We start from the raw sequence: 26,387 nt of genomic DNA, 5'->3' as shown, positions 1-26,387 counted from the left end.
ATCATGAGAATTGAGGAGGTTTGTCTACAAGTTAGTGATTGTTATGAGATCAAAAACCATATATACCATCAGGTATGTATGATCAGAGCCTGCCCTTTGTTGGTAGGGAGCACCAACGCAGAGAGTGGCCTTTCTGTAGGAATAGGGCTATCCAGTAGCTTTTTAAGGAATTATGTTTCTTGGCCATTGAGGCTTTTTCCTGGTTTCTGAATGTAAAGTAAGTATATCACTGGACTGGCCCTTCATTCTCAGTTTTCTTGCAGGTTGCTTTCACGTGGAGAATACTTGGCTTGTGGGGAAAGAAGGGGAGAAGAGGAGATGAGGAAAAGGAAACTCTTGGGTTGATGCTGATTAAAATCATTGGGCAGATGAATTACTACATAGTGTTTATGACACTCTAACTACTTTGACAGTTAGAGATTAAGAAGTTCAGCTTAAGGAAATAGTAAGTAATAGTTTGCTGTTAAACGTTAGTATCAATTTAAACCTCTCTATAATGTGTAGTGAAATGTGATATAAGTGTCAGTAGTTAAAAGACAAGTAATTAGCACTTTATTTCTCTACACTGTTCTGTTTAACTCTTACCTTTTTTCCCTATCAATTTCTGAGAGAGTTTAGTCAGAAAAGTGGGTGAGAGAATGTAAAAGGAGTCTACTAAGTAGGGGCAAAACTGGGACAATTTATGCCATTGGGTTAAGCAGCTCTATTTGAAAGCCCTCTGTTTTGTTTTTTTCAGGTAATGACTGATTTGTCAGCTGTGTTACAGCTTTAGTTCGTTTGGGAGGGGAGTAAGAGTTTTAGTCTTTAAAGGGGGGGGGGAGGGCAAACCATCACCTGTAGTTGATTTCTGCGTGCAACCTTTCTTATCAAAGAATAGGTGCAAAACCTCAAGAAAGAAACTGTCCTTCTGAGGTTCAGAGAAGTGCAGAAATATTTATCCAGTTTAATCTGATTTCCCTTTGGGATTGGAGTTGCAGTCCAGAATTTACAAAAGGAAAGTAAAAGGGGAAAAAAAAAAAAGCCCCCATCTGCTTTCACAAAACATGACTTGCTTGCAGTGTTTAACAGCAATCCTTCTTCAGTCTCAAAAAACAAACAAATCTGTTGGAGTAGGCAGTACAATATGTCCTTTTATACTTGTTTTTCCCCCTTCTCAAAGTTGTTAATTATTTCAGCATAAAGGGATAGCAGCTACAGATAAAACCGGTATCTCCCTCAATAATTGACGTGCTGCTGTGTTACGGTGGTGGCATCCTAGGAAAAGATGAGGCTAAGTGTTGCCTTCTAAGTCTGTCCAGTCCTTTTTTTGTTTCATTTGCTAAACATTTCAAATTGGACTGAGAATCATCACATTTGCTTTCAGCTCAGTATGTGCACAGCCCCCAGTGAACATTTGGAAAAGATAATTCTGAGACACCAGAGTGGTGATTACTTGCAAACCCCATCCTGAGCCCGTGCAGTGTGTTAACTCCTCTTGCTGCTTTAAGCACACCCCAGGTACTCTGTATATTCTCCTTCTGGGATTTGTGATCGTTCTCATAAGTGCAATTGATTTTTCTGAGACTTCACAGAACTTAAAACTAAGCAGTCCTAACTTCTGAGCAGTTCTCATTGTTTATTCATAGCACTCCACTGTACTGTGTCCTGCAGGCATTTATTGATAAATACTGGTTTAAATTGGAAACCCTGCCTAGAACACTCTCTTTCACACAGAGCAATGAGAAACTCTAGTTTATAGTGACAATACCCAGGAATGATAAGGAATGCTTAGCAGCTATTCAACTGGGAACTGTGTCATTAATGGAAATAGCAGGGGCTTAGTGTCTTCTTGGACTGATTTTGGAGGTAGTCTGTTTGAAATTATAGCACTTAATACTGATGGGCAAGGGGACAATCTCACTCCAAATCCAAGCTGTATGTCAGATGATGTGTCATGATATGTCAGGTGTCTGTATGTGATTTTGTTTTACATTAAAACTGGACATCTTAAGATTGATCTTATTTCAATAAGATCTGTCTGTGGGTACCTGAAAACCACTGTGTTGTCTTTCTGCTCGGGCAGTTGCTAGGCAGATGGCCATTAGTGGACCAGAAAAGCAGCTTCAGACCAAGCAAGTCTGGGAAAGGGCCTAAAAGCTCCCCACACACTGAAACACTAAATCTTGGAGGTGTTATAGGCCTGTCTGCTTTTTTTGTTGTTGTTGTTGTTTGGTTGTTTTTTGTAAAATACTAGCCAGGAGAAGCAGCAAATACTTGCAGTGGAGAGGCTGCTTAACTGCTTATCTCATAATTTGGATTGAATTTAATATATTGGAATTCACATATCTGATGTGCTTTACAAGGTTGGGCTCAGAAAGGATGAGTGATATTTTTGTGCTGTAATTTGGTCTAAATGTATATGGCATCTTCATGCTGGACAAGAGGTTTTGAAAATCACTGGCAGTTGAAGCAGGAAGTGTGTTTGAAGCAGCTTATGAGAAGTCTGACTTTCAAAAGGTCATCTTACCTTCCCTGAGCAAATTGGACAAATCATGTATGCTGGATGGCATTTTAGAGGTGATTTACCAGCCTGGAATCTTAGCAGCTGTTTTTCGCTCTTGCTCATGGAAAGATGCCTGGATATATTCAACAGCAGTTGGTGATGTCTACCGGCTTTGTTGCACTACCCTTCGCTGGCACTGGTACAGTTAACTGTGCTATGTTGCCATGCTTCTTTTCCAATATGCGACTCAAGATTGGCTTTTTGAGTTAAGTGATCAAACCCTAAATGGTAAAAACAAAGTATATTGCATACTTTGTACCATATATTGTTATAGACCCTTGCATGTGAGTGTATTTATATGCAGAGAAGCAGCAGAGGCCCTGAAAACTTTTGTTGTGGATTTGTGTAAGCATTCAATATAAAGAAATTAATTATCTGTACTGAGGCTCCCCTCCTACCCCCTCACACCATGCTGCACAAAATACACCAAATGCCTTTATATGGAATGTAGCTGCTGCTTCCTGTAAATGTTTATAAGATGTTATTAAAAACATATGTCCTCTCTTCCCACAGACCTTGTTTAGAAGGCTTGCTGCAAGCATGTTGTTTTAGCTTTGCTTGCAAGAAGCAGCATCTGTTGTACTAAAAATGGTAGTTTTGTACAAATGCTTTTGTTGCTCTCTTTTGTAAAGCCAGATAGAATAGGGATCTGCGTTTGCATTGGCTTTCTCCCTTGACAGAGAGCTAACATCAATTGTTTGTGCCAACCTCTAGAGATTTTCCTTATTGAGACTAAACTGCAACCCTTAATGTGATTAGCCATCTCTTTTTAATCCTTGGTGCTTAACTTAGGTGCCCAGAAAAATGGGACCTATGGTTGTATGTAGGCAGTATAAGGAAATTGCCACCAGTGGGTATGTGGTGATAATGTACCTGCAGGAGCCTGACCTTTCTGCTCTGTCACTTTGAGCAGGGCTTGCTTGCAGAGATGAAACCACATTAGGCCTGGTACATGTTTGCTACTCCTGTACTTGCTCGGCCCCTTTTGACACCAGTGGGAGTATATAGCTCTAAGGGAAGGTGAGCACTCAGGGTCAGAAAAAAGTGTCTAACAGTATCTGCTGCAGAAAGGACATGTTTGTTTGTTTGTTTTTTTAAATTAGAATATGCAGCTAGCTCTTACAGATATTAGTGCAGTAAATCACTGTACTGTGATCTTTTCTTTTACCTTTCTTTGCTTACTCCTCTGTTTTCTGAGTATACTTTTCTCCTTCTCGCCCTGATATCCCAAAGATGCTGTTTGGATTTCAAAGTGAAGGACAAGCTGTCTTTCAAGCTTTCCTGTGGCACCTTTTAATGAACTGAAGAGGTAGTTGTTGAGTGATGCGAGAGCTGCTGTTTCCCTTATATTTTGTGCTATGTGCTGACTCCACAGCAACAGGATCTTTTTCTTTTTTTTCTTTCTTTTTTTTGTTGCACCATGCACTTTTTCCTGCTGCTTGCCACCAACTCCTATTATAATAGAGATGTTGTTTGTTTGTTTTCTTCAACCATTTAAGCTTCATTTGGTGCCTAGTAGCTGTCTTTCATAAGAAAAAATAGTGAAGTGAAGCATGGGGATGAAGGAGTGTAACTTGCAAGGAACCAAGGAAATAAAAGCAACCACTGTCCCCCTTCTTAAGTCCTCAAAACCAGAGTATACAGCAGCCAGTACTTTAGGGGCCATATAATGCTGTAGCCTGATTCTGTGTAGTCATTTTACCTAGGCAAGGTGTTTTCCAGTAGAGGGAGTGTGGAATTCAGAGAGATGATTCTATCCATGAAGATGGTCATTCCTATCTTAAGGAGGTAATGAAAGCCTGCCCCAAAGCCTATTCTAATATTTGAGTCCTTTACAGAAATACAAACAAAGCCTATAAATAAGGAGCAACAGGTGGAGAAGGGCCCAAGTGTCAGTAGACGGTAAAGCACTTTTGGTAAACAGTTGTTATAGGAATGGGAGGCAAATAACCAAGTAGGAGGAATGGAAAAGCAGAGTTAGGAGAGAATTTTGCTGGAACAGGAACCAGAAAAAAGGAGCAGCAGTCTGAGAAAGTATGCTTGAATTTAAGTAGTGTCTGAAGGTGGAGATCTAGAGTTCATCCACTGCTGGGAGCCAAGAAAATTGCTGCAGCAGCCTGGTTTGCTTTACAGACTTGAGGAGATACTGTGTCTTCAAAAAACAAGTGTTAGAAATTGTGAGTTCAAATCTCACAAGAAGTGGAGATGACAAAGGCTCAAGATGGGAGGAGGGATGTTCCCTTGTTTGTAGAGAACAGGATGATACGCTGGGGCCCTGAAACTGATTGAATTGGTGCTGCAGTTTTATTAGTGCCCAAATGAAGCATCCTGCCTCCCACCAAGACCCCACCCTTTTATAAATCATTCCTTCTTGGTTGGTCTCACCCACCCCAGGGAAAGGCTTCTTGTACTCTTAAACATGTATTCCAGCTAGAAGACCTGCCTCTAGCACAGCCTTATGTGCCCTTGCTTTTTTCTGGGATTCTGCCAATGAAACTCCCTAATATTCTGCAGGCAGATGGCCAGCAGCCAAATTCAAAATGTGTTTTACTCCAAGTCCATAAACACATAGCCCTATTAAGTGCATGCAGAAGCAAAAATTTACATAGGGTTCTTCAAAGTTTTATGTTTTATTCTTTGGGTAGTGTGTGATCCATTGGAATTTGGGAATGGCATCTATCAGATGCCTATGGACACTCAGCATATCTTCTCACATAGGTTTGGTCTCACAGTTTAGTCGACATGTCATCTCTCTTGGTGGTCTACAGAGAATTGAATGGTCTGTAGCACAGCACTTTTTCTCTTCTCCTACTGTTCTCTTTAGAAACACTTGAATGTCTTTGTTCAGGTTCACAGACTAGATTTTAAAAAGACATTTAGGCACTTAAAGATGGAAAGCACATGACTAGGTGTCAATTCTGTGGACTAAGCAACTCTGAAGATCTGTTTTTATAGGACTGGATAGACAGAAGAGTATCCATCAGGAATCACTGCCAAACAGGAGATGTCAGTGAGTGAGGCGTACCTATGGGAGAAGAGAATGAAGTAGCCAAGCAGTATGGAGAGAGAGCAAGAGGCAATCAGGAAGGCAGAAATGAGCAAGTGACTTGCAAAACACTAGAGAAGGAGAATAACACCATGGAAGGTGGCCTGGCCAGACTGAGGTTATGAAATAGCTGGAAGACTGTGTGCAAAGCACAGCAATAAAAAGTCAGCTCCCATTTCCATGAGAAGTGACTGTAGGAGGGATACAGATGGAAAGAGAAGGATTACACCAGCTACCAGAAGTACTTGGCTTCTGGAAAGGACAAAATCCTTTATTGTATCAAAATCAATTAGAATTGCATTGAAGGCTTTTCCATATAAACATATTGCCGGAGAGTTAATTTGCCAAGGGGCTGATAGGACCAACTCATTGCAAATGACAGGAGTGATGGTAGTCTTGCAGGACAACCTGGTAAAATTTGATATGCACAGCAGAAGTAAACGTTTAAGATCATGAACCGCATCTTTGCTATAGCAGTATAGCCCTCAAGCGGAATTACTGTGTGACTGTTTAATCTCTCTGTACCCACTGTGGCAGTGCTCATCTCTGCCTCCCAAGGGTGTCCTGCAAATGGCATGCGTTCCTCTTTGTGTCCTGTTCCATCTTTGCACGGTAGGATTATAGAGGTAAAGGTAGAATTGGCTTATCACTGTGAGTATACAGATATCGTGGGGTTATCAGTAGAGTTAGTGTTTAGTGCTCCTGGCACGCGTCTGTCTTGTATCTAATGGGCTGAATTTGGAAGTAATGTGAGCAAAGGGATGCCTTTAATATAACTTTGAGAAGTCAAGCCTGTATTTTGTTTTGAGGTGCTGGTTTAAAAATCCATGTGTTGAAATTGTTTTTACTAGCTATTCTTTCATTATCAAAAAATGCCTGTAGTCCCTGCAGTTGCTGGGGAAAAAAATTACCTCACTGAATAATCTAAGTATTGCAAGAGGTACCTACTGAGAGGAAAGCCTGTAAATAGGGAATTTTCTTCCTCTCCTGTCACAGGTATGGTCCTTTTATTCATTGTCCCTTTGGGTCTTAATTAAAGAAGGGCAGGAGGCAACTGTTTTACCTGTTTAGTGTGGTTGTGAAATCATAAGATATCAACTGTGGGCAGCTAATGTAATAAAGTGGAGTTCCCCAATGACTTTGAAAGTGCTCAGTGAAATCAGATTGCTTGCAGATCCTTTATGAGACTTTAAAAAAATGAATATTACAAAAACTCTGAGTAAAATGACCAAATGACCAGTCTTTTTTTTTTTTTTTTTTTTTTTTTAAACCTACAGATATTGATGATGTCAAGAGGCACAAACCAGGTTACCTTGAGGCTACGGTTGACTGGTTCCGATTCTATAAAGTCCCTGATGGTAAACCGGAAAATCAGTTCGCTTTTAATGGAGAATTTAAAGACAAGGTGAAGATAATCCAAAATTAAAGATACATTGTTCTGTCCTGTGGCCTCTTTTAATATATCCAGAATTTTTGAAATTGTAAAGGAGGACGTTTAACAATAAAAATTCTTATACGAGGGATCTTTGAATACAATTTATTAGGCTAGGAATAAATAATGTTTGCTGCCTTCCATTTTATTCAGGGAGAATGCATGGGTTATTAAAGGAAGTCTGCAAAAAAACATTCAGTCCTAATCCTGACGAGACTTACACATGCATCTGTGTGTTTGTAGGGGTTTTTTTCACAGCATTTTCATTCTCCTTGTCAGAGAAATGAATGGATTGCCTTTTCAGGTATTTTTTCAGTCCTGGTTGATAAATTTTCCTTACTTCTTTTTTTAAGGCTATGCAGTTTGACAGACAGTGGGTTGCAGATTTTTTCATATTTGGTGTTTCCTCAAGGTATACTTTTTCCTGGTAATTCTATGTAAAAACATTTGAACTGTGTTTGGCTTGAAGGCCGAAAAAATATTTTCCCTTTTTTAGAAAAAAATGAATGGCATTTTAAACTACCTACAATAGAAATGGCCAGTGTTTGAAAGGAGAGTAGACCTGGGAATAGACCTTGCTGAAGAAAATACCTGGATTTTACCAGAAGAAATTGGGTATGATTTGAGTAAGAGAGCTTTGCAAATCATGTATTGCACACTCTCTGTAGACTATTTTTGGCAAAGAATCACAGGTTCCTAATGAGTGATGTCCATGTGTCAGCTAGTTCAGCCTTGCAGTGTGCTATCAAAGTTATAAAATGCCTTCTAACCAGCACAGGCAACTTTGCATGTTTTGTCTGGTTAAAGAGATGCCCTGACTCCCCTCTGCACTAAAACTGTCTTTTAAATCAATCAAATGTAGAGCTGTGAGGCTTGATAACCTGATCATTCCCCTGTTCTCCCAGGAACTGCTCTTGGAGATTTTCCTCCTCTGTAAAGCAGAGTGTTGCTCTGTAGCGACAGTTTAACGGTATATCCCTGTCAGGCCATTGGAGTTCAGGCTTGAGGCACTGAATGCCCCAAGATAGCTGTTTTGGAGCACTTGAATAATTCTCAAGCATTTCTAGAGACCCAGGATGTGGCGAGGCAGCCATGGCTGTGCTCCAGCAGCTCTGGTGAAGTTCACAATGTTCCAGTGGCATTTTGCCAGGTCACTCCTTGTTAGGAAATGTGAATGTTCTGTTGGCAGCTTTTTGCAAGCCAGTCTAGATATCGTCATCTGGACACTGAGGGCTTATTTTACTTTATTTTTTTGAAGCGTTTTAATCCCTACCCCACCCCCAATATTACTTTGGTTTTAAACAAACAAAAACTGTTAAGCAGCTGACATGTTACGTTGTTGCAAATGCTTAAGTATATGATTAGGCAATTAATGAAGTAAAAGCAAATTTTGCCACTAGAGGGGAAACTTTAACTCTCACCCTGATGTGCACGTGTAACGGAGGAGTCATAGCTTACACACTTTGTCCCATTTAGGACCTGGTACACTTTTCTACAGCTGTAGGTGTCTGCTTAGCATCTATTGCTGATGTAATTTTTTTCCTTCAGCCTTCATGTTTTCTGGCTGCAGACTGAGGGAAAGTCCTGAATGTGTTGCCAGTGCATTTGACAGATAGTGAAGTTTGTTTCTTTTCATAAAAAGAGTGTTATATTTTCCAGAAATTTAATGAGACCTTGAAGGAGGCCCCTTAAAATAGCACATGAAACAGTATGTTTTAATAAACTAGTTCTGTGGCTTTTTTTCTGCTTAATAACATTTTAATTCATAAAACTTTTCCTTGATGTAAACTAGGATTTTGCTGTTGAAATTATTAAATCCACCCATGAATACTGGAAAGCTTTGCTTCATAAAAAGGCTGATGGAGGCACTATTAAGTGGTATGTATCCAGTCGTGTCTTTTCCTCTGTGTATTGTGCTGGTACTGGTGGTATTCAATATGTGGCAGCTATGCATGAACTTCTCAGATTTATTCATTTATGTACTTACTTACTTACTTTGAGGTGACAGGAATACTCATGGTTTTGATTGATAATTAATTGATAAGAGACTATGATTGACTAGTTGCACATTGTATGACAATGATTTACTGGTACGTGGTTCCAAAAATATATTGATTATATAAAAGTGAGATAGATTACTTCAACTTTCAAGAAATGGCCCCAGAGTGTGTGTTTGGGATGGTTTGGGGAGAATCTTGGTATACCGTGCAAATCCTCTTGTCACTGTTCTTTCCATCCTTCAGTGCTGCATTGCTGTGTTGCAAAATTATTTTGCAGCTTAGCATTCCATATTTTGTAGTTGCTCTCTGAAATGAGAACACCAAATTACTGTTCTTTACTACCTTTTGGCCTGATCTAAATTAAAATGGACTTCATTAAGCTCTCTGGACTGGTTTGCATTGGCACTTCCGGCACCAGAGGCCTCGAAGAGCAGGCAGGTATCTTTGCCTGGTGCTTTCCAAGGGCTGTAGATTGCCATTAGCTAAAGCAGAGGGCAAAGGCTATGGGGGAAGCTGTGCTCAGATAGTCACTCTTGTCTTCTACTTCATTGGGAAATGTGACTTTCTCTCTTGGAGCCATTTGAACACCTTAGGACTTGGATAGGTTGGTAGTACTGCTTTAGCATGGAAAGAATATGTAGGATAATATTCAAATTTTGGTCTTGGATCATTTCAGAGGCACTTTGAGCTTCACGTTCACGAAATTAAAAAATAAAGTTGCAGTCTTGCTTTGAGGAATTGAACTTCTTGCCATTTACTGTGTAGGACTTTAAAAACTCATGACTAAACTCACTTTTGCTGTGAAAGGATATATATTCATAGGGAAATGTTTCTGCCAACTGTTTGGTCCCAGAGTTTGTCTGCTCTCTGGAAGCAGTACAGGTATCTGCTGCTTTATGTAGGAGCAGAATTTTGACCTGTTTTTTCCTTCTTGTTAGACACTGCAGGCAGGTTCCTGCAAACCAAGGGTGGCCTGCCACAGAATCTGTCTATCTTTCAAGGCACAAGAGACAGGAGGATATTCACACCATCTGTGCTAGCCATCTAGGTGGTGTTCAACTCCCTCGGGAAGTGCCAGTTTCTCCTGCTGACTTTTTGGGGGGATTTAGTTTCTTAACTGTGGTCCTCTGAACTGTACCCAAGTTAGCTGCCAGAAGCACCAAGTGTGAGCACTGCTTGCGTTCATATAGAACATATAGCCTAAAAAATCCCTCAAACCCAAAGAAACAAAGAACACCCCTCCACACCCCTGTTCCCTTCCAACATTACTGGTTAGTTCGTGTTTTTGACTTCCTCATTTCTTGCAGGTACATATTTCTGAGCTCTGTATGTGAAGGTGTTTTTTTTTTTCCCATAGGTACTTAATTGTGTGTGGCTCTTTTCCACTGATTGGTAAAACATGTTTTTAATTTTATTTTTCAGCACAAATGTTCTGGTGAGTGGCAGCCCATTTTGTTGCAGTGAGGAGGATGCCCGATTGATTGTGCAGTCGGTAAGGTTAATATTTACTTTTTTCCACCTTTTTTTTCTATAAAGTGATTAATACGAAAAGAAGATGCAGAGCTCCAGAACTGAAATAAAGCAGCTAAACTGAAATGGTCCTTAGACAAAAAATTAAGGCATAAAATAAAAGTAAAAGCACAAAGGTTGTGGGGGAAATGTACATTATAATATGAACCTTTCATTGCAGTGGTCTAATTGTGCTTTCTGGCAGGTTCATTACTGTTCTGGTAAGGTTTTTTTTGTTTTGGGTTTTTGGTTTTTTTTCCTCCTTCTGCAGTGCTGTTTCTTCTGATCCTGAATAGCAAGATGGACTGCTATTTGTATCTAGCCTGCTGTCTTCTCTGTCTCCCCTGTTGCCATGAGTTACCACCCAGTGTTAGAACTCATTGACTAGCTGACTGTAGTCCCTAATCACTAAAGGGATCCTTTGTTTGTCTACTTGCATAATTAAATGTATTGCTGTAAGAGGGGGATGCTGTTTTGAATGTTTCTTAAAGAATGCCTGTCATATTCTGAAAATTAACATAAAATTAAACCATGCAGGTTTCCTGTTCAGGCAAGAAAAATGTCCTGCAGGTCTGATGCTTTCATGTGCAAATGCAAATTCCCTCCATTTTAAAATATGCTAGTTTGGATGCCAGAAGTTAAGCAAAGTTACCAGAAATTACATGGGGAAAAGTACCCCCAAGTATTGCCTTTTTTTTTTTTTTTTTTTTTTAAACATATGCCATGATTGAGCCTGTGCTCATGACCACATGAGCATGGCAGGTATTTTGCACATGTGCATGGCTGCCTGGGCAGCCAGTGTTTTGCCCCAATAGTCACAGTAATTATGCAAGTTCAGGTGTTAAAGGAGACGCCATCCAGTGTCTGCGCAGTTAACATTCCAACAGCATTTCTATTAAGAATGTGTTGTCCTGGGTGGTGTTCTGTCACAAGCAAATAAGACTGTCAGTTGCAAAGAAGAGTTGGTTCAAGTCATAAAGAAGTGCCAAACCTGTTTCCTATTCAGGTCTCTTGCTTTCAGCACTTTCTTAAAAGTACCTTTATGGTTGCACTTGTGAATGTTGATTAATGGGACTTCTAAGTTTTAAATGAAAGAAAAACTAATTTTGGAATTCAAATATGTTTTTAGACATGTCAGTCACAGCTATAAGCAAATATTTACCTCCTCTATACTTCCAAATTTACAATAACTTTTAGTGAGTGTTTAAATGCAACTAAAATTTCAAGTTCAAATGTATTTGGAATGTGACAAACCTGCAAAGGAATATTCCCTTTTGTGTTCTGTGCTGTTTGTACTTTGAAGCGTGTAAGGTAAATAATTATCTGTGTAAATTGGCATTATCCATTATTTTGACTCTTAATAATAGATCAAAATTTTTCCTGTTTTTTTGAGGAGGTTAGTAAAACCAGTTCATAAAATTGGTACCTTGTATCAAACTTTAATGTCTCTTTTTATTATGAGTGCTTGCCTTCTTATCAAATATTACCACTTCTTGGCTTTTTTGTGCCTCACGTTCATTTACTTTTTTTTTTAAGTTATATTGGTTTTAAGTTAAACTTTTTGTGAAGTTGTCATCACATACTCCTTTCCATCATTCTGTTTAAGTTCAGTCTAAATATTTTAATTGTGTCTTTGCAGGGTACTATCTCTTGGTACTTTTCAGACAGGGAAAAGATGCAATGCTCTTTTAAACACTGTTCATACTGCATGCAATTTCCAATCTATGACAACTAAAAAAAGTAAAATGCTCTTGAGTTATGAATGGTGGACAGTCAAACTCTAAATATAAGCAGGGAGGTTGACTTGCACATTTCAAAAAAGTATCTTTTTGTCTAGTGCACTACACTGCCCACTTTGGTTGTCAGGCATTCATCTCTTTCAAACTGAAGTGAAAGCACATGAGTGTTGGCTGCAGAATTTTAATGGCTGTGGTAATTTTAAATGAAAGCTGCCTGTGTCTGGGTTTTTTTTTGTTTGTGGTTTTTTGTTTTTTTGGTTTTTTTTAAACTAAAACCAGATACATTTTCTGCTAACTTATGTCCATCTATTAACTTCTGGATAAAAACAGAAGAATGAAAGCTAAGGTAGAGATTTTGTATGCAAGTAAAGTGAGAAACATTTTAGCTACTGCAAAGTTTCTGAGCTACTTGTGCAGCGAGAGCTGATTCCCTACAATTCTGTTTCTTGGGTCAGGCTCCAATTACGGAATTTTTGAGTGGGTGATAATTGCCTTAAATCAGGTATATTGAGTTCTTAAAAACAAAACAGAACCACCCAAAAAGCAACACTCAGTATTGTTATGAACCAATTTTTATGGTGAGCAAGAGAACTATAAGAACCAAATGGAAAACAAACAAATCCTTACCAAATGCTTACCAAATTGTGCACTAATCAGAATTTCACATAGATTTTGACTGGGTAGTTGCCAAGATAGTCCTGTTGATTTCAGTAGGATTTATTGTGCTATTATCTGACCTTTCATTATTTTACAGATACGGGACTAGAACAGCTTGTCTGTATTGGGGAATTTTCACTCCACTGAGTTAGTTTCTAGACGATAGGCACATGTACTGTCATATGTATTGGTGGCAAACTGGGAATGATTCTACAGTTGGTCAAGTTGCCATGTCCAGTCAATCCTAAAGAGACAGAAGATAATCTGTGCATATGGGAACACACACTGAACATTTGAACCAGCCAAAATTACACCAGCCCCCTGCAACTACAAACCCAGCTGAGTTTTAACACTAGGTAGTGAATATTTCTAGTGTTCTCTAGCCTCTGAAAATTGTTTCATCTCTTTCTTAGCTCCAGTGTTAGTGTATGTTGAAAACTAAACCCAGGAGGAATAAAGCTTCATAGCTGAATGTGTTAGTGCTGAGATGTACTGTTTATTTCAGGCTTTTAAGTGTTGCCATCTGTAAAACTGACCAGGACAGCCAAACCTTTGTTTAACATTAATCCTGAGAACTGCTTGCTCACTTGCTCTGTGAAGAAGCTGCTGAGGACTTTGCAAGTTGGAAAATCTCCAAGACAATCTATATATAGTTAGCAGAGCAGTGTTTCTCAGACTTATCACATAATTCTTCCCCTATAATACTGGAAAGTGGACTAGGAAGGCTTTGCTAGATGAGGTCTCTTTTGATAAAATGCAGAACCGTGTTTTACAGGGGAAAATACTTGGCTTTTCCTGATAATTTAAAAATTTAAAAAAAAAATTTGAATCTGTGTACTTAACTAATGTGTTTCAAATAATTCAGATCTAATCAAGAAAGTCTGTTAACTGCCTTTCTTCCTACATGTTTTCTGTGAGGACGTTTCCATTTGGGACTTGGTAGAAGCAGAATTTTCTGTTCAGTGGCCAGTTGTGAAACAAAAAATTGGTGGGGTTTTTGCTCTGGGTTTTTTGGTTTTGTGGGTTTGTTTTGTTTTGTTTTTTAAATTATATTATTTACTTGTTTGGTTTTTTAAACAGTGTTCCAAATGAAAGGGTTGTGTAGTAAAGAGATTCCTCATTTGGTGGGATATGGTTTTGATTTGTTCCTGGTGGGAAGGTGTTGAGTCCTTATATCAAACTTCCTGAGTAATTATCCCAGAAGTGGGAGGCACCTCCTTATACATGGTGACCACTGGTTCTCCCTGCCTTATGAGATAAAGCTTTGGTTTTACTGGAAAGAGAGGGGAGGTTCTGGTGTTAAGGCCTGGAAGATGCTTTACATAAAGCACAAGAGCTCTCCATCCCCACATCTAAGAAATCAGGAAAGGATGGCAAGAGACCCACATGGATGATTCAAGACCTGCTGGTCAAAATAAAGGGCAAGAAGGAAATACACAGAAACTGGAAGCAGGGGCAAGTATCCTGGGAAGAGTGTAGGGACATTGCCTGGTTGTATAGGGATGGGGTCGGGAACGTGAAGGCATGGTTGGAGTTGAACTTGGCAAGGGACGCAAAGAGTAATAAGGACTTCTATAGGTATGTCAGCCAGAAAAGGAGGGTCAAAGAAAATGTACCCCACCCTGATGAACACAACTGGCAAACAGGTAACAACGGTTGAGGAGAAGGCTGAGGCACTCAAGAACTTTTTTTTAACTCAGTCTTCACTGGCAACCTTTCTTCCCACACCTCTCAAGTGGATGGACCTCAAGGCAGGTACCAAGGGAGCAAAGTCCCACTGTAAGAGAAGATCCGGTTTGTGACTGCCTGAGGAACCTGAACATACATAAGCCTACGGGAACTGATGAGATGCATCCCAGAGTCCTGAGGGAATTGGCTGATGTAGTTGCCAAGCCAGTCTCCATGATATTTGAAAAGTCATGGGAGTCAGGTGAAGTCCTTGGTGACTGGAAAAAGGAACATTGCACCTATTTTTAAAAAGGGTTGGAAGGAGGACCCAGGGAACTACTAACCTGTCAGCCTCGCCTCTGTGCCTGGGAAAGATCATGGAACAAATCCTCCTAGAAGCTATGCTAAGTCACATGGAGGACAGGGAGGTGATTCAAGACAGCCAGCGTGGCTTCACCAAGGGCAGGACTTGCCTGACAAACCTAGTGGCCTTCTGTGATGGAGTGTCTGTATCAGTGGACAAGGGAAGAGCTATGGATGTCATCTATCTGGACCTCTGTAAGGCCTTTGACACAGTCCCCCACAAAATCCTTCTCTCTGAATTGGAGAGATATGGATTTGATGGATGGACTGTTTGGTGGATGAAGAATTGGTTTGATGCTCGTGTCCAGAGAGGAGTGGTCAACAGTTCAATGTCTGCATGGAAATCAGTGATGAGGGGTGTCCCTCGGGTCGCTACTGGGACCAGTACTGTTTAATATCTTCATCAGTGACATAGACAGTGGGATTGAGTGCATCCTCATCAGGTTTGCAGATGACATGCCTGAAGAATGGGATGCCACCCAGAGGGACCTGGACAAGCTGGAGAATTGGACCCATGTGAACCTGGTGAGGTTCAACAAGGCTAAGTGCAAGTCCTGCGCTCGGGTCAGGGCAGCCCTGGGTATCAATATAGACTGGGGGATGAAGGGATTGAGAGCAGCCCTGCGGAGAAGGACTTGGGGGTACTAGTGGATGAAAAACTGGACATGAGCTGACAATGTGCACTCGCAGCCCAGAAAGCCAACCATATCCTGGGCTGCATCAAAAGAAGTGTGGCCAGCAGGTTGAGGGAGGTGATTCTGCCCCTCTGCTCTGCTCTGGTGAGGCCCCACCTGGAGTATTGTGTTCACCTCTGGAGTCCTTGGCCCAGGAAAGACATGGACCCGTTGGAGCAGGTCCAGAGGATGGCCATGAAAATGATGAGAGGGCTGGAACGCTTCTCCTGTGAGGACACGCTTAGAGAGTTGGGGTGATTCAGCCTGGAGAAGAGAAGGCTCTGGGGAGACCTTACAGCAGTCTTCCAGTACTTAAAGGGGGCTTGTGAGAAAGATGGGGACAAACTTTTAGCAGGGCCTGCTATGATAGGACAAGGGGTAATGGTTTTAAACTAAAAGAGGGTAAATTCAGGCTAGATATAAGGAAGAATTTTTTACAATGAGGGTAGTGAAACACTAGAAGAGGTTGCCCAGAGAGATTGTAGATGCCACATCGCTGGAAGCATTCAAGGTGAGGTTGAACAGCGATTTGAGCAACCTGATCTAATTGAAGATGTCCGTGCTCATTGCAGGGGGATTGGACTAGATGACCTTTAAAGTTCCCTTCCAATCCAAATGATTCTATGATTCTAAGACCTAGATTATCTTTGTCATACTGGCACACCCTTTTCAGACCAGTCACATAACCCCCCTGTGCAGGTAATTATCCTAGGTAAAGTGGGAAAAAGAATACTGTTTTTTCCCTTCCCTCCTCACAGGCTTTGACCTGCTCTTCCCTGGGTAGAGACCTGTGCCTGCTTGGGGGAGGCAGGCTCGCGAGGGAATTCCACACCAGTGCAGCTCAGTCTGAGTGCTGCACTGTGCTAAGCCTGGCTGTGCGGCTTCTGGGTCAGTTTCCCTGCCTGCAGGATACTGCAAAGTTTTCATTAATGTCTTCACATGCTGTTAAGTAGTGACAGGAAGTTCCACGTGTTGGTGTGGAAGACATGGGTGGTCATTGTGCAGCTTTGTTCTCCTGAAGCTTCAAACAGCTGTAAACTGTGCCTTTGAGCTGGTTGGGGGTTTTTTTGCATGGTTCACCTAAGTGATTACTCCTGGGCTTATCTTCTTGGGTAAGTGTAGTTGGAGGAGGCTTGTGTCATGGCAAAAGCCAACATCCACATGTTTTTTGCACTTGGTTTGTGTGTGTGAGTGAGCGTGGCGGGTTTTCTTGTGCTGAGGTGTTCTCCGCTTCTTTCCCATCAGTTCTGTCAGTTGGAAAACTTGCTGTTTGTAAGGAGCTGATGGAAGGGCAGTGGAGGATTGTTGCTATGAAAGTAACTAGCATCCTTGTTGAGAGGCAAGTTGCTTCCAGCTGGTGTTAAAACTGGCTTTAATTTTGTCCTTTAAGTAATAGGACAAGACATGCTATGTAATACTGTGATTGAATAGTGGTCTATCCAGCTTTGAAATGGACCTAGACTTACAGTCCTGGACCTGTTTTTTTTTAAATGATTTGTCATTTTCCACAGAATTGAATCCTACTCTGTCAAAATGTGGTTGTAAAAGAGTTTAATTACACATTTATTTAAAAATGTTTGCATATATGTAATGTAAATTGTGTGTGTGTGTATATATTCACGTGTACCTTTATACTGAAAAATGTAATGTAGTTGGAAAGGCGTTTTTTACTCGTATATAAACAGCAAATCCTGTAACCCTCAAAGACAATACAGTAGGAAAATCCCCTTTACATTAGGTAAGATGTTGATCTATTACTCATTATGTGTGTTTTGTCATTTATGTGCAACCAAGAAATTCATACAGTAGTTACAGGGGAAAAAAAAGAAAAGGGAAATTCTGTAAGGTAGAGCATTGCCCTGTGGGGGCAAGAGAAAGTTCTGTTTGTATTAATATCTCTTGACTTAAGCAGTAGAATAGCTTTGAGTTTTGGTGCTACCTGTGAAACTTAAACTAAACACTGATATGTTGCTTTGTTTTTTGTTTTTTTTTTTCTTTTTTTAGGCACCAGTGCCTGTGAATGGAGATTCTGTTTCCCCAGAAGGTACATTTTTCCCCAAATGCCATGTGATTTCTTTAATTGTTTGCTTTAAAAATTGACATAAAAACTGTCATGTTGAAAAAATGTGGGTTTGTGCATATGAGAATGATAATAGTTCTGTTCTGTCAGACTGTAATTCCTGTCCACTGTTAAATAGAACATGGGGAGAAATTCATGGATGGTTTGTGGGAGAAGATTGCTTTTGAAAAGTGTAGTCCACATAAAAAGATAAGAAGACTGAATTTTTTTGTCACTGATCATGGAAGGCAAATGCATGACATTTATCCTTTTTCAAGGAGAAAGGTTGCTTTGCCTTAGTTTTTGTCATTCCTCACAGTAGCTACCTAATCAAATAAACAGCCCCTTCTCCTAAAAGTGACATAACCATACTTAATTTTCAAGTGTAAGTTCTAAAGACAAAATTCTGTCTTTCATTATGACTTTTTCATGTTAACAGAACATGTGTTTTTCGTCAAGAAAGAAGAATGCATCCTACATTTTCATTTTTGTTAACTACTTTAAAAAAAAGACTTTTTTTCTACTGGCAGGAACTATAGAGAAGACATACGTGCTTTTTGAGATGGAGGGAGTTACAGAAACACTAAGAGAAACGTAGTCATGAGTCAAGTTCCAGATTGTTTGCAAAGTAACATCTGTGTAGTCCATGTCATGGGAAAGCATGTTGCATTCCATTTAGCCTTATATGGCATGCCAATAAATAGCATTTATTTACTGAACCATTACATCTCAGGCCTCTGATGGACAACTGAACATAATCTGCCTGATCTTTGATGTTTTCCAGGGATGGTCACATCAGCGTTGTGACTTGTTGCAGGATTGTTTCAGCCAAACTATTAAAGTGAACAGATACTATTTTGAGGCTGTGGTTTACATAGGCTGGTGATAGAGCTCACCAGTATTGTTACAGGAGGGGATATAGCTGAAAGGGCAGAATGTTGCTTTTTCAAGTGTTTGTGTCTGGCTAGTTGTATAGTACTAATGTAATTCTTGATGTGTATTTTTTTTGTTTTAGTTGATTCCTGGCACTTTTTTCCCAAGTGATCATCAAAGTGCTCTGAAGCTGCATCATCAAATCTTAAAGCCATCCCTTTTTTGAAGACAGGCAAAAGCACTAATTGTTGGGTTCCTGTTGAAACAACTTTTCAACTTGTGTAAACCTTCTGTCATGTAAATAAACACTGACATCACAAAATGAATGTTTCCTTTCTATGTCTGTCTTTGTGCAGGGTGGAGCAGAGGGAAGAGGAGGACTTGCTTGTTTGTTTCTGAATCTCAGAAGTCCAGAATTGCTCTTATCCACTCCTGAAGTGTAGTATCAAATGAGATGGGAGATAAGGTGTTTTCAACCTTGTTCTCCAGATTTTGGGATAATCCAGCCATCAGGTGCATAGAAGACTCTGTTAATTTGTATCTTAGGGCTTGTCTGGCCACCCTTACTGTAATCTGTTTCAAGGAGACAATAATCTTTATGTAATAGGCTTAGCAGTTTACCATGTTCTTCAATATGCAGCTGTGCATTGTTTCCTGAGTTGTATTCACTGTTCTGCCCAGTTGTCTTTGCATGCTTCATAGAGTTATGAGCAGAGCATACTTGTTTTAAAAAAACAAATACAACTTCACTCCAAAGAGTAATTCAACTAGGAAGGGCTAATGCTGTAACAATTGAAGTAAGGATGCATGTGTGCTCTGTACTACATCCTGTTTTGATAACTTGTGTGTTCCATCACACAGGAAGGACTTTCCGTATGGAAAGCTTCCATTTTTAGAATTGTGTATGCCTGATGGCTTTTCATAGTTCCTCATTCAGTGAGACAAGATTAATAAAATGTATAGAACTGAGCTTTGTGCTTTCATGGTAAAAATATCTGCCGTTTTTTCTACTGCAGGATTATATCTGGCCTGTTTGTACCCATGGTGTTCATTAAAAACAAAACCAAAAAAAGCCAGCTGTTAAGTAGAAAGAGAGGAAATGATAACATAGACAGACAGCTTTATCCAGCTTGTTACTGAGACCAAAGGTGAGCATTGTCTGCTTTGTATGATGACTGAAACAAGGTTAATATCGCTGACACACAATGGAGATGGAAGATAAAGAACTGAAAAAGTTAGGCTGTGGCTTGCCATAGAGGACTAACTTTTCTTTACAAAGAATAAGTTATTAGTAAGAAAGCTTATGCCTTTGGGAATGTTTCTTTGATTTTAGGAGGTGATTTTCCTGGTCTAGAGACTTTCCTGTAGAATACTGTGTAGTGTGTAAGCACCAGTCACTTTGGACATCTCAGTTTGGGCCTCAGCACTTAGGAGTAGAGAGAGTTCTCCCATCTGCATAGAGTTTTGCATTGTTTTATACACAGAGTTTAGGTGTGGTATGAAAAATGCAACGTAAACCTCAGATATTAAGGACTAATTTTTTTTTAAGTCAAGAGATACGTTACATCCAACATACATTTACACTACTGATTTCCCATACTTTATTTTATACTTTAGAATTCTAAGTATGTGCAGCATTGTACCTACAGATATAATGGCCTTTTTTTTTTTTTTTAAATAGAGTAAATGTTTCCCTAGTGTCTTGGTTTCTTGTGCAGCCTCTCAGTATGAGATTACTCTGGTTAGAGGTGAGCACTTGTAGGAGTGCTGAACAGCTGCTGTATTTGCCCGTTTGGTGGTACATCTAGGAGGCTTACTGTTCTGTAAAGTGCTTAGGGACAGCTGGACAATGAAGGGCACTGTGTAAAATCAAATTATCTTCCCTGTACAGTGGTCACTGCTGTCCTTACCCACCTCCCTCTTTTTTTTTTTAAGACATAGAATGAAGAGCTGTATGCATATGAAAAACAAGTATTGATTACAAACATACCCATGCTGAACTATCAAGAGTAGGTCAGAAGTTACTTCATTTTTACTTCAAATAATTTTAGTAGTGTTTTTTAATTTATAACTGTGTTGATGGCATGTGGTTAGGAATTCAGGAGAAATAAATTTCTAGATCAGATTAGACCTTGTGCAAGAAAATAACAAATAGTACTTGGGAAAGCTGAGAATTGAAGTGATTGGAAATGCCTAATACTGTCATAAATTTGAAAATGTTAAAATATTTCTTCCATGTAGAGTATATAAACAGATGACTGTCTTGTGTTCAGACTGCTTTCAACATGTGTTTATGCACATTTTCTAAAGATTTTTCCCAAGTGGGATTAAAAGATGTACAGTTACGTGTAGCCTTGCTGCTAAAATGTACTGAATGCTACTGATGTGGATTTCAGAAATGAAGCGTAATGAAATAGCTGTGGAGAGAATGTCTGCTAATAAGAGAATTAGGGGGATGGGACAGAGAAACTAGAATATATTTTTCAGATCTCCTCAGGAAAAACAAAGTTGTGGAATAAACACTTTTTATTTTATTTTGGCTTTTTTCGCAGGCTGGGTCTTCTCTTTGTCTGTATTTATATGCCTATATTGTTGTATTTAAAATTGGCTTCATTGTAGTGGGAAGTTTAGTGTAGCAGTGTCTACTTCTTGGTAGTTCTATGAAAAGAACTTTCATATCTGATACTAATATTTCCTGGAAAGATGTCTTGAAGAGAAATAGATATCTTCCACCCCCCCACCCCCCCCTCCCACCCCACCCCCCCGAAATAAATCCATCTTAACTGTATTTTCTGTGTTGAATATATAATACACACATGTATATATTTCTTTTAAGGATAACTTTGCATCTCAATGTTGTCTTTTTGTCTGTTTTGGAGAGAAAGAAGAGGTTACTCCCCCCTCCCCTAACTATTTTGATCGTGAAGGTTCTTTTTACATATGTAGATCATTAACTGCTGCTCAAAGTAGTACCTTTTACTGACATGGAGTCTGCACTTCACTCCCCCCAGTCAAAAATGGGGTTTGAGGTTTTTTTATGTGGAAGTAACGTCCATTATTCTTTAAAGTGTGAAAATAAAAGGATTGTGAAAATAGCATGCTATTGTAACAGTTGTCACTGTTAGGATGTTATTTTCATGCTGTTAGTAACAACGGACATCCTCTGAAAACCCCCAGAAGAATAGAAAGTAATTCTGAATTGTGTTTGGGAGAACTGTTCATAGATGTTATGCAAGGAGAGTGCCTTACTATAACTTGCCTGTGGTTGCCACTTGTATTAATACTTGAGAGCTACAGCACGAAGCAGCCCTAAGCTGACTGAAGTATTATTTCATGCTTCTCTTTGCTTTTACTGAGATAGAATCTTTTTAATGGATTGTAGTTCAATTTCAGCCCAGTTAAAAGGCAAAAACAGTATTAAGTCAGTAGGGTACAAAATTTTTTTTCCCTGTCTTTGCTGTAAAGCTTAAGGTGATTTCTTACCAGGTTTCATAACCTGGGTTCCAGTCCCTGAGGACAAGAGATCTGGGATTTAGAGAGCAAAGAGGTGAAAGTTAACTGGAAGAGAACAGAAAGAATGGAAGACAGATCTAGGAGGTTAAGGCAAATCAAAGTAATTAATAGAACATCAAACAGGAGTGACTGAAATGCTTTAAAACAATTTTGCCTAAATATTGCAGCAATATGTGACTGCTGATTTCATGGAACTGGAGATGTCAATAGGATGCATTTGCCAAGGAAGAACACTTATCTACCACACAGAAGTTGGAATTGCATCCCCTAAATGCCTGGAAATAGTACTTTAATCTTTGCTCTCCTGAGTGGGGGAAAACAATGGAAAGCAGCAATTGTATTTATTGTTGTGTTGACTTTCTGGGAGTCTTTTGGGTTGTGCAGAGATGACCTGGGTGGTCAGCAATGTTGACTGACTGATCCACACACAGTCTTTGATTTCTCACAGCTTACTGTTCTGTGCATCAGGATACTGGATGTATGCAGCGCTCTCTTCCTGAAACTACAGATGGGGTCTAGAGGGTAGACCAAAAAAAGCCGAGCTCACTGCAGTAGATTGTCACTTTGTGATTATTTGTTGGCTTTGGCTAATTAAAATTAATTAATTGCTAATTCTTGTGGCAGAAGCTTTTAAGTGTTCTGGAGCTACAGGCAGAATTCAGATAGTGCTGCATGTTTTCTCTCATTCTCAATCTGGTAAGTTACAACTGTATCAACCTTATCAGTGATTGAATATGCTAAGTCAAAAGTAAGATTTTTGCTGGTGATTTGGTCTACTGCAAGGGTCAGAAAAGGGTTTCCTGTTGTAAGGGAAAATGCAGAAGCCAAAAAGAATTGCACTATTCTGTGCATGAAGATATGTCTTATGTGCCAGAACACTCCTGCCTGTTAGCTTTTTTCCCTTAAAACATCCTCATAAAGTTTCTAGATTCTTCGCAGATATCACGAAGTTTAATACTAACTTTTTTGTTTATTATATTTGGAAGAATAATACTTGCATTACCCAGGTATTACAGCACATATGCAAATTTATGTGTTCAGTTGCACTCATTGTGGTTTGCTTCTGTATATGTATTAATGCTTGCCTGGAAATTAAAGGGTCTCTTTCAGACCTGAAGATCTGGGTTTGTGTGCAGTGTTCAGTACTAATAGATCACTGGATGGTCATGTAAGCTTCTCTTTCAGGATGAAGAGAGTATGTGTAGTCACTGAAATGGCTGCACTTTGTAGCTGTTACTAGATTTATGCTCATTTATTGGTGTGTGTATCAGGACAGGGATATTGGAATGCTATGAAACTGGTTTGTCTGCTTTGTGTATCTGACTGCTGTCTGCTACTATTATACCAACTACACGTTTGGGATTTTTCTTAGCATTTTGTATTTCACATTTGAAAACATGCTGAAGAATAAACATCTACTTGGTATCAAAAGCCTTAGTTTGGAATACAAAGAATTAACTTTAAATTCTGCTTTTCCATAGTGTACCTTGTGGGCTTGGGCAGACCATGTAATCTTTATGCTACCTGTAAAATGGGTAGAGAAGTTTCTTCTGTGAGTGGTCTTTCTACCAAATGGAGACCTGACACTTCCCCCACATTGAGAGGGGAATTCCTTCCAGTGTCTAGGAAAACATAGGACACATTCACCTTTGTTTACAGTGAGAAGGTTAGCTATACCGACAGGCTTTCTGAAGGATGTGACTGAAAACGCAGGCTTTGCTAATCTGCTGGTCGGACTGATCTGCCCAAGGGTTGTCTGATGGCATAGTTATCTTAAGAGTGAAAAGAGCATTAATGGTGGTGAAAGTTCAAGGTGTAAATTGGCATCTTCATCCTTGTGAGTTCTGCAGAAGACTAGACTCTATTCTTAAGCAGTTCTTTCAAGTCCCCTGATGGCCTGTGTGTGGTGTTTCTGGAGTGCAGAAAAGCCAATTTCAAAGTGTAACTCTTGACCACCTGGGAGTTCTGATCATGTTAACTCTTACATCATAGGAGGCCTAGGAACAAAGCCGGTTTAAGAGTCGAAGTGAAAATGTCCTGCTAGTTCATGCTATTTAGAAGACCTGTTATGTGGTAAAAAATCAGTCTAGATGAGTGGCATTTGGCAGCCTGCTCTCCCTGGAGAGCTGGGACGAGAGGGAAGGCACAGTCAGGTGAGGACAAAATTCCCCTGACACACTGAAATTTACTTCTTGTCTCATTATTGCCTTGCTTTGACTAGATTATTTATTCCTTATATGTGATTATTTGGGAATCAAGAATTTAGGAATTCCTAGCCCTTTACTTGGGCAGTTTTCTGACTCGGACAAACCCCATAAACCTTTATCTATCTCTCTTTCGCTTTTTGTCTGTTTAAATAGGGACAGTATGTGTTTATGTTACAGTAATGTTGTGGGCATTAGTTGCTTAAAAACTTTAAACATCAAGGAAGCCTTATTACTAACAGATGTCTCTCTACCATGTAGGTTGGCAGCACAAAGTTTCTAAGTGTGCAGACGAGGAGTTTTGGAATCCTGTCAAACTTTCTATAGCTTTGTGGGTGTGTAAGGGAAATCCTGCAAGAGAAAAGGAGTCAGGGTAAGAGCAGGGCAGCTGAGCAAGGGTCATTGTGAAGTGTGTATGAAAAGAAAGTTGTAGCTGGCTGTGCAGCTAACTGGGAGAACAAGAAGGGAATGACGGGACCCAAATGTGGGAAAGGAAATGGCATCTCCTATCTTAATACGAGAGGAGATTTGAAATTCATGTTTCTGTGGACCTAAGTGTCTACAGAACATCTTTGTTATCTGCAAATCATATAAAGGTGTTGCTCCCCGATTATGATAATCTGCTTTGTAAAAGTAGCTCTCTGATTCACTTAGCTCTCTTATCTTGAGCTGGAATGGTTTGTGGGACCTCCAACTGAAATGCAAATTAGCCTTAGATGTCTCTCCTCAATGCACACTTCTTGGAAAAAGTGACACAATTCTTGAAAATATCATAATGATGTTTCTGTGACATGCAAGCTCTCTGTTATATACGTAGTATACCTAATCTGAATCATACCAATATGCTTATGGTCTGCCTGAAAGTGTAATGTATGCAAGTTGCACAGCGTGTGATATTTTTCACTGAATGTGTGATCTGGTGATCTCATGTAAAAACAAAAGTTATTTTTTCAGAGAAGGGAGAAAAATGCGGGTGGAGAGAAGTGCCTTTTACCAGGAAGGGACCAAGCAAGCTGTAGCAGTTAATGAACATATGCGCACCAGCTCCTAACTTAAAGCCTAATCCCTTTCTAAATATAGGTTTATTAAAATAAGTTTAGCAAAAATTGTTTCTTTATGATGTTTAGTTGCATAGTGAATAGAGGTAGCTGACTCATTTCCAGTTCTCTTCTGCAATAATCAGGTTTTGCTTTCTGAATGTTCAAATTGTAAATTTTTCCTATTTAAAAATGCCTATTTTAAAGTTCTTCATTTTGAAACAATGTTGCCTTGAAGTCTTCTGAACCATCAAATGATATAGAGTATCCATAGAAATGAAATGCTCATTCCCTATAACAACTAGGAAGCTATTTTTTTCTGATTTTAAAGATGCTATTTTTCAGAGTATGAATAATGAAAAAAACTCATTTTGCAGCCATAACCATTTTCTGCATCTATTAGAACTTGTTGCAGTCATGATCAGAGAGCATTGTAGTACGTACGTTGAAATATATATAGCACCTCAAAGAGCTAACACTCTGAATAGGAAAACAGGTAAGAGATGGGAGAAGAATTAAATGCTATTCCTGTTCTGGTATTGAGAGAACTTGAGCAGTGAACATGAGTGGGTTACTCGGGGACAGTGGCTGATATGTGAAGGTGGTGAACTCTACAGAGATTTATCCTGACCTCTCAACCTCTATACTGTAATACCATGGTGTTATTGTTTGACAAACAGTTATATAATATATGGAGCAATGGTGGCTGCTTGTAACACAAAACAGTCATGTAAGCAGGACTAAAGTTTAAGTGATAAATTTATCATACCCTAAGTAGTAAAAATGTAGGATGCCGGGACCTTAGATCCATGCTGTTGTGTTTTAATGTCTTGTTGGTCCATGTACCACATGTTGCTGAGGCCCACAATAGGAAACCTTGTGTTCACAAAGGAGATAAAAGTAAACCAAGTGTGACTCACCTTCAAGGAAGTACTTTTCCCTGGCCTAAAACCTATCTATTGTGTCCTTTTGCCAGCTGAATCCTAGAGCTTCCATGAACAGCACCAACCAACATGTATTTCGCTAATGTGCAACCAAACTGTGAAGAGTTACTGCCTTCCAGGAGTTAAG

The 26,387-nt window shown here is 39.6% G+C and overlaps 1 protein-coding gene across 13 annotated transcripts in view; it reads left to right on the top strand.

Annotated features, from left to right (window-relative positions):
• PPA2 (pyrophosphatase (inorganic) 2) overlaps positions 1–20,215 on the top strand; it is a 39,982-nt gene extending 19,767 nt beyond the window's left edge. For 10 of the 13 annotated variants that reach the window (XM_010586208.1, XM_010586218.1, XM_010586213.1 and 7 more), the window contains 5 exons: positions 6,866–6,993; positions 8,813–8,898; positions 10,443–10,512; positions 17,635–17,674; positions 18,919–20,215. In XM_010586208.1, the coding sequence (XP_010584510.1) occupies positions 6,866–6,993; positions 8,813–8,898; positions 10,443–10,512; positions 17,635–17,674; positions 18,919–18,998 (404 nt within the window). In that variant the 3' untranslated portion in view covers positions 18,999–20,215. Of the gene's footprint in view, positions 1–6,865; positions 6,994–8,812; positions 8,899–10,442; positions 10,513–10,800; positions 10,852–17,634; positions 17,675–18,704; positions 18,889–18,918 lie in introns of those variants that run through there. The other 3 variants (XR_775548.1, XM_010586209.1, XM_010586210.1) reach the window with 3 other exon arrangements.
• Positions 20,216–26,387: the final 6,172 nt, after the last annotated feature.

This window comes from Haliaeetus leucocephalus, unplaced genomic scaffold (assembly GCF_000737465.1).
Source record: "Haliaeetus leucocephalus isolate CR32 unplaced genomic scaffold, Haliaeetus_leucocephalus-4.0 Scaffold140, whole genome shotgun sequence".
Lineage (NCBI taxonomy): Eukaryota > Metazoa > Chordata > Aves > Accipitriformes > Accipitridae > Haliaeetus > Haliaeetus leucocephalus.
This window is presented reverse-complemented; position numbering and strand designations above follow the sequence as displayed.